The sequence below is a fragment of the Entelurus aequoreus genome, linkage group LG02, assembly GCF_033978785.1.
Source record: "Entelurus aequoreus isolate RoL-2023_Sb linkage group LG02, RoL_Eaeq_v1.1, whole genome shotgun sequence".
Classification (NCBI taxonomy): Eukaryota; Metazoa; Chordata; class Actinopteri; order Syngnathiformes; family Syngnathidae; genus Entelurus; species Entelurus aequoreus.
The window spans coordinates 78,969,928-78,986,970 of record NC_084732.1 but is presented as its reverse complement, the minus strand read 5'-3'; the positions used below and the strand labels follow the sequence as shown (position 1 = coordinate 78,986,970).

The 17,043-nt window shown below is 35.9% G+C and overlaps 1 protein-coding gene across 2 annotated transcripts in view; it reads right to left on the bottom strand.

Moving 5' to 3' along the window:
• Positions 1–17,043, bottom strand: part of kcnq1.1 (potassium voltage-gated channel, KQT-like subfamily, member 1.1) — a 111,159-nt gene that overhangs the window by 68,887 nt on the left and 25,229 nt on the right. For both annotated transcript variants that reach the window (XM_062033106.1, XM_062033115.1), the window contains exons 3-10: positions 14,388–14,514; positions 14,010–14,088; positions 13,469–13,565; positions 5,918–6,040; positions 2,367–2,477; positions 1,769–1,864; positions 1,507–1,623; positions 3–141 (exon numbers count right to left, since the gene is read on the bottom strand). In XM_062033106.1, the coding sequence (XP_061889090.1) occupies positions 3–141; positions 1,507–1,623; positions 1,769–1,864; positions 2,367–2,477; positions 5,918–6,040; positions 13,469–13,565; positions 14,010–14,088; positions 14,388–14,514 (889 nt within the window). The remainder of the gene's footprint in view (positions 1–2; positions 142–1,506; positions 1,624–1,768; positions 1,865–2,366; positions 2,478–5,917; positions 6,041–13,468; positions 13,566–14,009; positions 14,089–14,387; positions 14,515–17,043) is intronic.

Sequence of the window (17,043 nt, the reverse complement as noted above, 5' to 3'; positions counted from 1 at the left end):
ACCTATATCCACAGTGCTGTACGCATTAGAGTCCAGGTACCTCCTATTTTCGTAAACAGCGTCACAGGTATTGCTCGGAGCTCCAAGAAAATTTGGATTCCTGTCTTCGTTGATGCTCTTCTGCTTCTTTCTCATCCTCACCTGTTCAAGAAATACAATATACATACAATATGTAAAATGTCCCAGGAGATTGTTTCTTGCGTTTGTGTTGTCTATTTATAAACTGTTTTACACAAGGACGACAGCTTTACCGCCACAGATGGTTTTCTCTCTGCACGCACAATGCCCAGACATCATTTTCCTGAGGGTTTTCTTTGATTGAATATGGTGTTTGTGAACACAAAAAAATAATAAAACACCCTCAAATGTTTCTGTTTAGTGTCATTATTTAGTGCAAGGGTGTCAAAGTAATGTGCTTTCAACTGTGAGGAAGTCGCTCCGACTGTGTGCAAAGAAGAGTCCTGCTTCACAAACCACAGATTCCTTCACAAAAAAATAGATTTTTTCGAAAAATTACTTTTAATGGTGGGCTCAATGATTACTATTTATGGCAATGGAGGTGACAATGGAACGGTAAGTAATAACAGTAAGTTAAAAATGTGTGAATGATACTTTAGCAATGTTAGCTTGGTTTGTTGTGGAGCTAGCTTAGCCTTTCAATGTAAAAATAATAATTTTCCTAAAAAAAGACTTTTAATTGGATCAATGTCTACTGTGTTTGGCAACAGATCAGTTAGTATTATAATCTGTTGTTATGTTCGAGAAATGGCTCGTACATACGTCAAGCTAACTGTGTAGCCGGCTTGAGCCTCTAATGTTTACAATGTTTTGAAACAACAGTGCAATAAAAGTATTAACATGAGGTAGATTACAAACACATATATTATAGTCAATATACACATGTATACGTCCAGGACTTAGAATTATAGAAATAAAGGCTCGGTAGAAGTCTAACCTTAGCCAGCGTATCATACTAGATTTACAGGCCTGGCTTCTTTCCTTTCTCTCTGCGCTCGCATCATCTCCTCCTTGAGCCGACAACAAACCACGGTGAGCCGCTGGTCTCGCTATATCATCTAGGATGTTGTGTCGAGGTGAAAGTCAAGTAAAAATGAGATGGCTGGTGGCGATCACCGGTGTCCATTTTCCATACAGTCTTCGCAGAACAAAACAAACAAACTACTGAACAAGGCTGCAGGGACAAAAGTCTAGTTAGCATCTAACAACTCCGCCTCTCAAAATGAACAGTTTTTGAAGACAGCCGAAAAGTGGCTTGATTATAGGTCTTTACAGCAAAATTTATGTAAACCAATGTTTTTAAAATACAAAAAAAAAAACTTAATATAATAAAAACATTTTAAGTGTACATAGGCATGAGCAACGACAGATTAGGCTGTGGGAAGATAAATATTATTCGAATTAGCTTTTAGTCAGCATTTCTCTTTGTAAACTATATATGCTTTCATAAAGAACCTGCAATGGCAGGGAAATAAGGAGTACACCCACCGTTGACTTAAGCTTTGTGGTTGACAGTGATGAGTTCTGGGAGCTGGATTTCTTTTTCAAAAACATCTTAAATGTGGCACAATCACTGTTTGCCACTGCAAAACATCTCCATGTTGTCTGGAGAGAGGGAAGATGAAATATATGAGGGTTGTACAAGACAAATGTACAATAGATGTTGTGTGCGGAAGTGTAGGGAGCACAACATGTGACAACAAATGAGGCTTGTCTCAGTCGTTTACATTTTGGGTTTTTGGTCAACTACCTGAATAAGACTTGCAGCAGCAGGAATTTGTCGGTTGAAATGTTTCTGTCTTTGTTTCTGCTGTACTTTCAGTGCCAAGCCTGAGCCTAAAATTCCCTGTGAAGAAAATCATCGCTCATTAGGGTCCAGCAACACACTTGTAGGCGGCAGCAGGAACAAAAATAGTACAGCCAAGACTGAAACAGTTTATCAATGCAATAATGTCATCAGGAAAATAAAAGATAAAATGTGATATTTTGTTCAGGAACAACACAACTGTGAACTACTCTAACCACAGAATATTCAGCAATGTGTGAAGTGACAAGAACAGGTCACAAAAAATTAATCAAGCATTTGAATGTTTGACAAACCATATTAATTTCTCACATTTGTTCAAATGTATGTGGATCCTTGCTTCGACATACATACATAATCCCAGATAGTTTTAAGAATAGTTTATACAATTGAAAATTGGCATGTAAGGGTTTAGTTCAGTTTATGGTCTACTTCAGGATTTAAAAAATACGCAAAATCTAAGCATATTTTCAAGAACCTGTATCAACACTGAACCTAAAGCAGACATACAGTAAGAGGCGAATTAGTGCCTGCTTCCACTTACCGCAGGAAGTGCAAAGAAGGGTATGGCGAAGACAGAGAAAAACGACGCAATGGTCCTTCCAAGCCATGTTACAGGGATGATGTCGCCATAGCCGACGGTTGTTACTGTTATCTTGGACAAACACATGCCATTAGATGCATTCTTATAAACCAATACACCAGCATGACCAACAAAAAATGTCTATCTTGCATTCAATTAAGAAAAAAAATATTAGATATGAAAAAAAAAATCATAAGGTTTTCGGAGTCACAGTTTTTGTCTGGCTATGAAGGTTTCAGTTTATTACCAAAACATTTTAAAAAATATACATATTTTTACATGTAAGATGTGTGTATAGTAGCTGGACACAGGAAACAAAGAACACAACATATGCTATATTTATTATCAAATATATAGTTCAATGCATTTTTAAAGTGACCTATAATAAATTTAATATACAATTAAAACACTTACTTGTGGTCTATATAATATGTATTTAATATGCTTAAGTGTAAATTTTGCTCCACAGTCACAATTATAACTCATTTTTTGTGTCTGTATACATGATGTTCGATTCTGGAGGCATTCCTCAAATTGCAAATGAAACCACGCCCCACCCTCCTCAAAAGTATCATCATTTATGTACACTGGTTAAATAGATATCTTGATGACATCACCGCTATTTTATTTTTTATTTTTCCAGACAAGGTCGAATATAAACTTCATAGTCTTTATATAGATTAACCCGTTCTCAAAATTAGGTAGACGTGCACTCGCCGATCGATTCAAAGCTCCTCCCCTTCTGGCTGAGAGCTTTACTTAATGTTTAAATAAGTGCTTCCACCTCGCTGTGACGCCACGACATAGCCAGACTGCAAAATCCCGCAAACTGTGTGAAAGCGTATACCAAAATGCATGAAGCTTTATGATTGTAACACGTGCATCCGACATTGTAACAATATTTAGGTCAGAAAAGACGAAATTCATCATAGTTTTGAGCAAAAGTAGGAATAAATACCGTAGTCATCTTATGATTTCAGCTAAACTCTTGCCAATCATCACGCTGTTTGTCAAAACTACAGAATTAGTCAAACTAAAACTATATATGAACAACGCTACATAAAGAATTCTCAAGGCCAAATCAATCGAAACTGGACTGTTCAAATTATTTTAGAAGATGTTTCGCTTCTCACCCGATCAGGCTGCGGACCAAACCATCATTGTCTGGGCATGTCCCTTCTTGTAGAGGATAAATGCTTTGGTTCAAGCACTCTGGCAAAATCTGTCCGATCTAAGTCTGTGAGCATAAACTAATGAAAAGTCTTCTCAGACCATTTGAACAGTCCAGTTGAGATCCATTCAATGCTCTGAAAATACAACCCGGATGAATGAGAATATTCACAGGCATAGATGAACAACCAGACTGATGTTAAGTTTGAAAATAGTTTTCTTTGTATTTTTTTGGCAAGTATCAGTTTTATTCAGCTTTTACTCTAACATCAAAGTGGTGTCAAAGCATGCATGCTAGAATATTAGACTCTAATGCCCATGAATGTGAGTTTTTTGTCTGTATGTGCCCTGTGACCAATCCAGAGTGTACCCCAGCTCCCACCCGAAGTAAGCTGTTATAGGCTCCAGCTCAGTAGAAAATAAATGAATGGATGCGTTGACTTCCTAATTCGCTACCGTTACATACTGTGTGAGTGGTATCCATCATAGCTTTCTCGTCAATTATTTCAAACTTGCTGTCAAACGATTCATATTTTGAATCAGATTAACCACATTCTTAAAATGTGATTAATCATGATTAATCACAGGAAATCACTTGCTTACCTAATTCAAATGACCTTGAAAAGAGACCACAATATTTTGACACAGATGCAATTTTATCGTCATGTCATGTAATGTACAAAAACATTTGTTAAATGTTTACTTGAATGTACTTCAAATATTTGCTCAAAACATGGGTGTACAGTAGTAGCTCAACTTAAAAGTACCCTAACTTACGAGTATTCTGACATACAAGCTGTTTCTCTGCTTTTTGTTATGCGTTAAGTATAATTATAGTTACGAGCCTCCTAATCGCCGCGGTAGAAGTACCATAATTGACGGACGATAGAGCGCACCTTAATATAAGCGGTACGCACCTCATTTTTAAACAAATTTTGTTTTGTACATACAGTACATTGGCCGCGTATAAGCTGCAGGTGTACACATTGAAACTAATATTTACACAGGCGCATGTCTTCTAATCTTCTTCAGGGCATGGCAGTCTGGCATTTCGGGGCCCATTTTTGGTCATGGATTTATGGTCCTTGCGGAGGCTTTTACCTTTTTCGATGCTTCAAAATCTTAGTTTTGGGGCTGCGCTGAGTGCATTTTGGCGTGTTTTGATGAGAGTGAGTGCATAACGCGCTAAATGGCTGACTGATTGTGTGAGTGCATTTGATTTATTTTGTGAAAAATATAATTTGTGATGTGTCTATGAATGTTCTCATTCATCCAGGTCATTGTCATCTCAGGGCATTCAGTCGATCGCAACTGGACTGTTTGGTTTGTCTTCAAAGACTTTATGCCTCTCCTCCGAGTAGGCTTCATCAGTTCGTGCTCATAGACTTAGATTGGTCAGATCAGTCAGATCTGATTGGTCAGATCTGACCAATCTAAGTCTGTGAGCACGAACTGATAAATCCTACTCGAGACAAAGACAAACCAAACAGTCCAGTTGCGATCGATGGAATGCCTTGAGATCATTGGTGACCATTATTGAGCTGATGTGACAAGGATAAATCTATTGGTGGAGTGTGTATCTTGAGAACCCATAAAAATCTATAAATTAGCCGTAGTATTGCATAAAGCGAAGGGTTTAAAGCGTAGGGGGAAAAACTAGCGACTTATACACCGGAAATTATGGTAGTGATTGGCTACAGATCTACATGGTCCTGCACTCTAACCAACAGAATTAAGAAGCAAACAACCAAATCAAGGAAACAAATTATAAAAAATAAGTCCTATTGGTTAGCCGACCCGGTGAGTCGGCTGGTTAGTCTGCATTGCATGAAACCACGGCCAGCCTCCGCAGTATGCAGCCAAAAACACCCAAAGGACGGACATTTATCTATGAAAATATTGAGAAGCTGCCAATGCGTTGTTGCTGTGTTTTAGTTTATTCTGTCTAATCCTAACTCTGCAAAGTGGACGATCAAGCCTTACCTCTCACCTACGGTCCTTGTGCAATGTAACCAACAATAACAGTTCCTATTGTTACACAAAGTCTCAGCCACCAAGAACACCAGTTGGAGTCTCCTTACTCATCTTTCCACTGATGTATGAATTGACCTAATCACTGACCAACAACGCTTTTCAGGTAACCATCCACGGCAAAATAAAGGATGTGATTAGTCTGAATTTCTACATTAATGTGATATATTTTTTGATTAATCATATTTGTTAACTTGTGACAGCCCTAATATATACATGTATATATAAACATTGTATTACATATAAAAACATACACTGTGCTCGTTAAAGAGACCGGAAGAACCAACTTAAGCAAATACAGAGATTCTTACCACACCCCACCACAGGGCGTCAGCATAGCTGTCGAAGTGGCCGTTCTCTTTTTCTGCCAGGTAGAGAATGTAGGAAGCGAAGACCAGGCTTAGAAAGCCAATATATAAGGTTGTGATCAGCTCCTAAAATTCAAAAAAACACATCCACATACAAACAGAAAGATAATTAGTTAAACAAAACATGTTTGTCACAGACTGTTTTGATCAGTTTAATGATGCATCTTATTCTTGAAGTGTCTGCCCTCTGCCTTATTTTGTTTGTCAAAGTTATTTTGTTTCATAAACTACTCATGAATGTAGCATTCTTTATCATTCATCAGGATGGCAATACATAACAATACAATAAAGCAATGTGACTCGTCTTGTTATGGTTATATAATGCTCTGCGTCTACAGTATGACAGTAAGATTGATAACATCCCACAGTCACTGCAATATCAGGAAATATGTGTGTTGTGTATTTGTATGCAACCTGACAAAAAAATAGAAAACCAAAAAATGGATTTGAAAAAAATATATATACTTTTTTGGTTGCAAAACTGTTAAAGATTGCAAAAAACGTTTTGGGTTTAGATTTTTTTTTTTTTGGCTTACTTTTTTTGGGTTGCAAATCTTTTATTGGTTGCATATCTTATTTGGCTGCAACTCTTTGTTTTGGTTACAAATATTATTTAGGGAACACTTTTTTTGGTTGAAAACCTATTTTTTGTTTACTCATGTTTGTTATGCAAATCATTTGTGTTACACATCTTTTATTTTTGGTTGCAAATCTTTGCTTTGCTTACCACTCCGCTTCAATTGTGTGGCCATGGTCTCCTCTGAACAATTTTTTATAAGCCTTTTTATTGGTCAGTCTCGGAGGATGGTGCGACCATATTGGCGTGAGTGCTGACTAAACTCTCCCTCAACATATTTGGAGGAAAAATACCAAAGATTAGGGGTGGGCGACAACGACCGATAGAAAGGTTTCTAACATATTGTTCAGAAGAGTCCATGCCCACAAGATTGAAGTTGAGTCTTAACCAAAAAAATTGCAACCCCAAAAAATATTTCTAACCAAAACAATTATTTTTAACATCCACAAAATATTTACAAACAAAACATTTTTTGTTTAGTTTTTGTATAAAAAGACACCTTTCTCAGAATAGAAAGAAAACAATGTACTTGATCTGAAAAAAATCTTTGTTTTCACTTAAAATGTTATTTAAAATATATGCCACCACAGAGAGTACTCATTGTACTCAATTGGACCCTATTCATACGATGTTGATTTTGTGTACTCAATTTGGTCCAGATGTTTTACCACATGTTTTTACAGCATGTCACAAAGGACAAGAGGCAGGCCAATGCACAAGTTGTTATAAAACCCCTAAGAACGGACCTCTTCATTCATCTTCAAATGTGTTACTGTTTTCACATGTGTCTTCCCGGAGTCATTACCAAAAGTTTAGTGGATCTGGCAACCCCATTTAAGAGGCAGTGCTGCCCATCTGCTTCTGAGCCAGCGAGGAGCAACTGTGCAAATTGTGTTTACAAGGCAGCGGCATGAGAAGGCTATTTAGTGTGTATTTAAATTAGTTTATACCATTAAGACTAGATTGTGATTGGAGTACGGTAAATGAAACTGAACTGAATTCTAAACTCCCAGATGTTAACACAGAAGGCTGTTTACCTAACCATTACAGTGGAAACAACAATAAGAAGTATACTGGCTCACCTGCATTGGCTTCCTGTGCACTTGAGATGCGACTTTAAGGTTTTACTACTTACGTATAAAATACTAAACGGTCTAGCTCCATCCTTTCTTGCTGATTGTATTGTATCATATGTCCCGGCCAGAAATCTGCATTCAAAGAACTCCGGCTTAATAGTGATTCTCGAAACCCCCCAAAATTTTGCGGGCTTTAGAGCGTTTTCTATTCAGGCTCCAGTACTCTGGAATTCTGGTAACTGTTAGAGATGCTACCTCAGTAGAAGCATTTAAGTCCCATTTTAAAACTAATTTGTTGTACTCTAGCCTTTAAATAGACCCCTTTTTAGACCAGTTGATCTGCCGTCTCTCTTTTCTGCTCTGCCGCCCTCTCCTGCGTGGAGAGGTTATCAGGTGACCACGGATCAGGCTCCAAGCTGATCCAAGTCGGGACCCAGGAGGGACCACTCTGTGCATTAATTGGTGACGTCTCCGCACTGCTGACTTGTCTCCATTAAATATGATCCCCTGCTGGCTTCCCAATGGACTTGGACTTTCACATGAAATCGGGACCCGGGGTGGACCATTCTTAATGCATCAGTCGGTGACGTCTCTGCGCTCCCGACGTGTCTACATGCAAGAAGATCCCCCGCTGGCCCCACTTTGGACTCGGTCCCTTCCGAGGTTTCTTGTTGTTCCCATTGGGTTGAGTTTTTTCTTGCCCTGATGGGGGTTCTGAGCCAAGGATGTCATTGTGGCTTGTGCAGCCCTTTGAGACATTTGTGATTAAGGGCTATATAAGTAAACTTTGATAAGTAAACATTGAAATGCACATTGAAGTTATAATGCAGCATATCCACATAATGTAATGTGACCTCCAGTGCTCGATAAAAATAACGATCCAGCTACAGTTAGTTGATGATATTGCAATAATATGACAAATAATCTGATTATGGATTTTATGGAGTAGATGTGTAAACACAAAACTCAATCGCTGTAAATCTCAAGCATGTCTGGGCCTAACTCCCTCTTTCAGAAGTCGTAAGTTCTGTGCATTGCCAATTTGGGTCATTGTGACTTCCCAGCACCGAGCTTTTTACCTGAGGCTACCTCAAACTGTGGAGTTAATGACACAATTTGCAGAAAGGCTGAAAAACCATTTACATAACCCTTCACAATTTAATGAAAACCATTACAGTACATGAGCTGTATCGAAAATGCCGTCTTTACAATATACTAAATTGTGATGCCAAAGAGAGGAACTCATTTAACAATGTTTGTTTGCAGAGAACTACTGTACACAGCAACCTGATCATAGCTATTTGGACTCTCAATGGTAATTAAATAATAAAATATGATGTTGTGTATAATTTTACATTAGAGCAAACAACAACAGTAAACACGTATATCGATTATTATATGTGTATATTAATACAAATCAATCTCTATTACAGTAGGGATCTGATCTACTCAAGGTCTCTGTGTATTAAAACGATTTCAAACTTGATAGCGCACGCAACGCTCATCTACTAAGCTTGTGCGCTGAGGATCTTTTAAATGAGCAAAATAGAGAGTGCAGTACTTTTCTTAGTGTAAATGCAGACTATATGCTATTATTAAGAACTACCACAATACTGGGAGGAGGAGATTCAAATGTAATCGTTGAGCGCTTGCTGTGATTTATCAAGGTTGGAACTGTTTTACGGCTGCCGCTTTCTGTCTACAATTAGCAGGTTTGAAAGGTACGTTCAAACTGGCACAGTTAAGTATTAATGATATTGTTATTATAAGGGCTAACACAAACTAACTATTTATAACGGCGCTGTGATCACGAGCTTGTGTGCCAATGTTAATATGATCGACTGCTTCCTCGCTTCCTTGCTCATTAAACCTTATCGTAGGTCATAAGTCACGCCTCTCACCTTGATAGTAGAAGGATGAGGAGGTAATCCGACAAGTTTGTACACTCTGACAGCCAATTTAATACCGTAAATGGCGAGGATGACATTAAAGAGGCTTGGTTCCACCCCCTTTCGCTTTGCGAGGATTATGAGTCATTCTTCATCTAAATGGGAATATATAAACATCCTAGCAGAATGCCAACATTCTAATGAAAGCAGACATTGTACAGTAAGTGATGTTTTATTTTGTTTGTTGGCTCTCAAAATCTGCAGTGAGTAATAATAAGTGATGTTGATTAAAAAAAAGCAAACACCGTGATGCGTTTTTAAAATTAATGCGCCGGGTATGCTTAAATTGGGCAAAATACAAAAATATTAAATGTGAATGTATAAATGTGCCCGTTACTACATTACCTATTTCCTAACATCATGCATGTAAAACCTTAATGGAGGTGTTTTTTAAGGGCTTTATAAGCAGAATATAGAGTGGCTCCAATAGGCTTGCAAGCTGACTTTTGATTGCCATTATTTAATATTTAGAATGCATAAAAAATATATATTCGTCGTCATGTCTTTCATAATGATTGTGAACGATAGGCAAAATTCCAAAAAATAGTTCAGTTCCCCTTTAAAGGATTGCAAATTTTGCCATATCAACTCAGAACAATAGCATGGAACTTGTCAATCAAAAAGGGAGTCAGTTTCAGACAAATCATCCAATCATCATGCAGAAGCCCAGCGTCCAGGCCAGGCGAGACTAAGCCCATTTTCCATACACTTCCAGAGACGCTTGGAAATCCGAGCATTTATCCACTGACTGTCTAGTTTGGCTGCAGTGGAACAACCCACTCTATGCTCCTCTATTGAAGTCAATGGGCGATCAGCTTCAAAACGGTTTAACCATATTGCATGAGAATAAAACCGCATCAGCAGTTGTGAAAGTAACTGATTCTGAACAAAAGCTGAACACCTTCTAGTGCATATTTAGTCAATGAAATGGAAACAGAAAAGTACATATTTGACTTAGAACACACACAGTAAAACACCACAGGTTGGAGCACAACTTCATTTAAATAAGGCGGTCTGCACTACTTTTACACTTGTTATAAATTGGGCATGCAATGTTAGTAGATCACCTAAATTTCATAGTTTCCACACGCTATTCAGCGCATATTATTTTGAATTTTAGTATTAGGCGCATTTGTATTAGATTAATTTTAGGACAGTCACTGTGCATATATTGTATTAACATTGATGAAAGTCTCCCTGTTATGTTGGATTCAAATTTTCTTTATATTGTTGTGGTAATACAACTGGTAATTGTTTTATTTGTTTCAGACAATTGATCTAATATTTACACTTGCACAATTCAACATGTCCGAAAAAGTGTTTAATTAATCCTACACCTTTTCCATGTCCCAACAGTTATTGATATTTCGTTTACATCCTGTGTTTTAACATTACCATTTTCTAACAGTGAAAGAAACAGAGAACATGTAGTGATCAGACCATCCAGGATTTCATACTGTAAGTACAGATTTCTGTTTCCAGTTGAGAGAGAGAGAGAAATAATCATGTGCTCTCATAGGGCTTGAGAAAGGGTGCCAATGACTGACTGGGTACTTTCTTTTTTTACGACTCAGGACAAAGGCTGTTGATGACCAATCTCTGCTGGGAGCAATCTGTCCATTACACAGGACTAACAAAAGTAAGAACACCTGGCGGGGAGTGAAACTACTGTGGTCATAAGAGATAATCATAGTTACTGTAGCTGTAGCTACCTCCATCCATATCGCTCAGCTGAATAACACCCAGGAGGAAGCATTAGTACTCTCCATCAAACTAGCTGAAAACTCTAATATTCTGCAAAAAAAGCTTTATTTAAGGTATTCATCAAATATTCTGTGACACTGTTGTTCATTTCTAATTTTATTTTTTTTAATTAATGTTTTTAATGATAATATCAATGAGGGATTTTTAATTTCTAATCACTGCTATTTTGAGGTTGTTATTAATGTTGATGCTGTTGTTGATAATGTTCATTTTTGTTTCACTATATTTGGATTGTTCCGTGTCATGTGTGTGTGTCCTAAATTGCTCTCAATTGCTCTGTTTATTGTAGTTCTTGGTGTTGCTGGGACGGGTTTGGTTTTGGAATTGTATTGCATTGTTGTGGTATTGTTGTGTATTGTTTTGTTGATTGATTAATAAATTCATAATAAAAAAATAAAACAATTCTTGCAATATCTTATTCCACAACAAGCAGGTTGCACCTGCTGTAGTACGTCAAATTAATTCATGCAGTTTTTCTTAACCATGGCCGCGAGTGCCCTGTCGAGGGCTGCCAAATAATATCTGTTTCTCAGCTGCGGTCAGTATGGGCCGCAGCGATACTCAGTTGTAATATACTTTTCCACCACTTGTGGCAGTAATGACAATCTCGAACAAAGAGAAGAAGTTTGGATCTTAAGTTTTAGAGAAGTTTCGAGAGCGCAAAAATTTGGACTAAAGTGGCGAAGCTGTATTTTCATTTGCACTTCATTTTATTGGCAGTTAAGTTAAGAAACATATTCATTATCAACTGTATTTAGCACAACATTATTCTTTGTTAAAAAAAATCTGCAGTTATTGATGAGTCCCATTTCATACAATATATTTGGTTAATATCATCAGCCTGACCTAAGCCTAAGGTTTATGTGTTAATTAAATAATTTTTTTTGTTATTTACACATGGTTTCAATTGGTTTTATTTGACAAAGTTGTAAACTGTAAGTAGGTTAGATATAATTATTGAATGTTATAAAAATTGAGAGTAAGATCACTATTTCAGTGTTAATATTTCTCTGTAGTGGAAAAGTTAGGCACCCAGGTCAAAAAGGTTAATAACCGCTGGATTTAAGGACCCATAGTATCCAAATGACCGAAATGTAACCAACAATTTCTCTTTATGTGTTTTTTGCTCCTGAAAATGAATCTGGCAGTCATGTTCTTAATATAAATTGGTTTTGGAGTAAACGCCCCATTTCCGTCTCCAGACTCAATATGGTGTGACATCATCTATAGAACTGGTGCACATTTCTCCACATGGACAGTTAATTGCATGTTCTTGTCACCCTGGTCTATGATTACTTTAAAACAGATACGGTTAATTTTATGACCAAAAAAGAAATACAAAATAATCGACGTTTATGAGCGTTTTCTCATGCTCTTTCAGCATTTCCTCTGGCATCTTGATGGAAGCATCAGTAGAGGAGAACACAAAATAGAATACTAACAGCTTACATTCTTTTTTCTCTAATTTTTTAACGCTGGGTCTGCTCCTCTTTCGCCGTTTTTACACAAGTTCTGACTCAGTCTTACTCCCCTCGACGGTGCTCCTGGTTTTCGCGATCGAATTTGGCTTGAGTCTTCAACATCTTTTCCATCCAAACTCCGATCAAAGTACTTCTTCTCCAAAGTCAAAATCATTAAAACAATCGCTCCGAAGTACGCTCTTCTCGTTTGGTTTAGTGCGCCCGATTTTCTCAGGAGTCAATTTGCCTGGAGAGGTCCATACTTTCATCATATTGTCATCATTACAAAATGTATGCAGGCTGACCCGTTCTTTAGTTGTGTTGCTACAACCTGCAACAATGTATCTGGCAGACATATTTGCTCTTTAAAATTCTGTGTGTAAAAAAATTTAGATTTTGGATGAAGGAACTACCAAAACACATATCATGCAATAGGAAATTGCTTTCAGTCCTCTGATGAAGGCTAAAAGTGGGCATCCCAGAATGTGCCAAATTTCTAAAATCATTACTTTGTGTATTTTGGGGGCAATTTTGCCTGTAGACATGAGCTTTAGGTTCAGAAATATGAGGGCCAATCTTGTCAACAATAGAGGGCCCATTTAACAATGATGGTGACGATATTTGGAAAGCCCAGAAGACCTGAAAAAATATGAACTGTGATGGTGTACCTGGCGATGCATGTAGACAACAGAACCCAGAAGACGCCATGTTCCCCCCTGGCGGTCTACATGGAGCATTCGTACGATCTGCAGAAAGCGAATCCCTCTGAAATATAATCAATATAGTCATGTATAATATACGGTATATATTATATACTCAATCCCATGCAACATTTCCCTATTGAACGATGACTAAGGTCATTGATCAAACTGCGTATTCCTTGATCCAGCACTAAGAATTCATTGATTTTTTTTTACACTTACACTGTATTGTGGTTGTTAGTAAATATTGATATTTGTATTCGAACATCTCTGTCTGGAGTGTGCATGTTCTGCCCGAGCTTGTGTGGGTTTTCCACAGGTAAACCAGCTTCCTTCCACATCCCCTATATATATACATATGCATGTTAGGTTAATTAAAGACAAAAGGTGTGAATGCGAGTGTGAATGATTGTCCTGGGACTGAATAGTAATCAATCCAGGGTGTACCCTGCCCTAAGGACAAGTGGTACAGGAAGTGGATGGATGGATCGACATTGTCTTGTCTTACCTCATTGCAGAGGTGGCAAACACCTGTCCTTTGGAACCAAATGCTAGCACGAGTATGGAAGCAACCACAACAATCAAATCTGTTATTAGAGAATGAAAGACATTAATGAAAAAAGGACCTTGGAAGAATGTTCAACAAGGTGTCAAAAGACAAGTAAAGACAAGCGGCATACAAATGTCAAGCAGTCAAATATCAAGTAGTATGTGAGCTATTTACAACAAATGAACAATTACGTATATGTAACACGAAATAAATCAAGACACTGTCAAATATTACAATTATATTGCATTATAATGCATTGACAAATGAGACGAAAACGTTAATAAATAATTCCATTTGTAGCTGTGATATGTGTTGGTATTGGTGTGTTGTTCAAACCTATAAGAGATATTGGCTTCCTAGCAAATCGTAGTCGGCCCCAGAAGCCGACATATTTACTGCGGCAACCTGCTGACCAGAGCCGGACAATGTATTCCACACCAAAGAAGACCACAAGGAAAATTTCCTAGGAAGAGAGGACAAAGAGGGGATAAAAAGGATGAGGTCATAGATGGATCAAATCTTACATATTTTCATCACATGACACACTCCAATCAAGTTTAGTAATGTGGAAATAAAAGGATAAATATAATATTATGTCATACTTAGGTTAAACAATGCCAACGCATCAGATCATAAGGTAACGCATTTGGGCGTGAGCTTGTGCGCCATTTTGGAAGGCTGTCTACGCTATTTTGCAGTCTTTTTTTAACGGTGGGTCATTTGTGACATCACAGATTGGCGGACATACACATCTGACCACTTGTAGTACAAAACCCAAAACCAGTGAAGTTGGCACGTTGTGTAATTCGTAAATTAAAAAAAAAAAAAAAAAAGTATATATATATATATATATATATATATATACATATATATATATATATATATACATATGTACATATATATATATATATATATATACATATATATATATATATGTATACATATATATATATATATATATATATATATATACATATATACATATATATATATATATATATATATACATATATATATATATATATATACATATATACATATATATATATATATATATATATACATATATATATATATATATACATATATATATATATATATATACATATATATATATATATGTATATATACATATATATATACATATATATATATATATACATATATATATATATATATATATATATATATATGTATATATATATATATATACATATATATATACATATATATATATATATATATATATATATATATATATATATATATATATATATATATATATATATATATATATATATATATATATATATGAAGAAATTATATGTACAGAATGTTACACTTACAATTAAAGTTCTTCAAAATGAAATACATACAAATGTCATTTTTGTCATACACTACCGTTCAAAAGTTTGGGGTCACATTGAAATGTCCTTATTTTCAATGAAGATAACTTTAAACTAGTCTTACCTTTAAAGAAATACACTCTATACATTCCTAATGTGGTAAATGACTATTCTAGCTGCAAATGTCTGGTTTTTGGTGCAAGATCTACATAGGTGTATAGAGGCCCATTTCCAGCAACTATCACTCCAGTGTTCTAATGGTACAATGTGTTTGCTCATTGGCTCAGAAGGCTAATTGATGATTAGAAAACCCTTGTGCAATCATGTTCACACATCTGAAAACAGTTTAGCTTGTTACAAAAGCTACAAAACTGACTTCCTTTGAGCAGATTGAGTTTCTGGAGCATCACATTTGTGGGGTCAATTAAACGCTCAAAATGGCCGGAAAAAGAGAACTTTCATGTGAAACTCGACAGTCTATTCTTGTTCTTAGAAATGAAGGCTATTCCACAAAATTGTTTGGGTGACCCCAAACTTTTGAACGGTAGTGTATATATACTGTATATATATATATATATATATTATATATATATATATATATATATATATATATATTATATATATATATATATATATATATATATATATATATATATATATATATATATATATATATATATATATATATATATATATATACCGGTATATATATATATATATATATATATATATATATATATATATATATATATATATATATATATATATATATATATATATATATATATATATATATATATATATATATATATATATACCGGTATATATGTATATATATATATATATATATATATATATATATATATATATATATATATATATATATATATATATATATATATATATATATATATATATATATATATATATATATATATATTAGGGCTGCAACAACTAATCGATTAAATCGATTAAAATCGATTACCAAAATAGTTGGCGATTAATTTAGTCATCGATTCGTTGGAACTATGCTGTGCGCATGCGCAGAGGCTTTTTTTTTGTTTTTGTTTTTTTTTTTGGTTATTTTTTCGTTGTTTTTTTTTGTTTTATAAACCTTTATTTATAAACTGCAACATTTACAAACAGCTGAGAAACAATAATCAAAATAAGTACAAAATAAGAACAAAAACAGTACAAATCAGCGCCAGGGCGGCGCTGAGGCTACGTCTCATGAGGTGGCGTAAGCTAGCCAATGATGTGTCATGTGCAGCTCACGTGACGACGGCGTCTCCTTTGCTGGAAAAATTCGAAAAATGGCGCAGGAAAACACTACCGATAGTTTAGCGGAGAAACATCTTGAGGTTATTGCTTCAATGGAGAAAAGTGTACGACCTAAGTCGTCAAAAGTGTGGGAACACTTCACTTTAAAGACTTCAAAGAAGAGCGTTTCCTGCAAAATGGCACGGAAGTACAACATTGCTTCAGGAGCACCTGAAAAGGAAACATGTTGGAGCCATGGATGAAGGGAAGAACTCACAGTACGTAACTTTTTAAGTCCATAGTGGCAACAAGCATTCATGAGTTCAGCTTTTTTGTGAGTAACGTTAAAGTTATGCCTTTGTTGCAACGCGGGGCTGATAATGTGT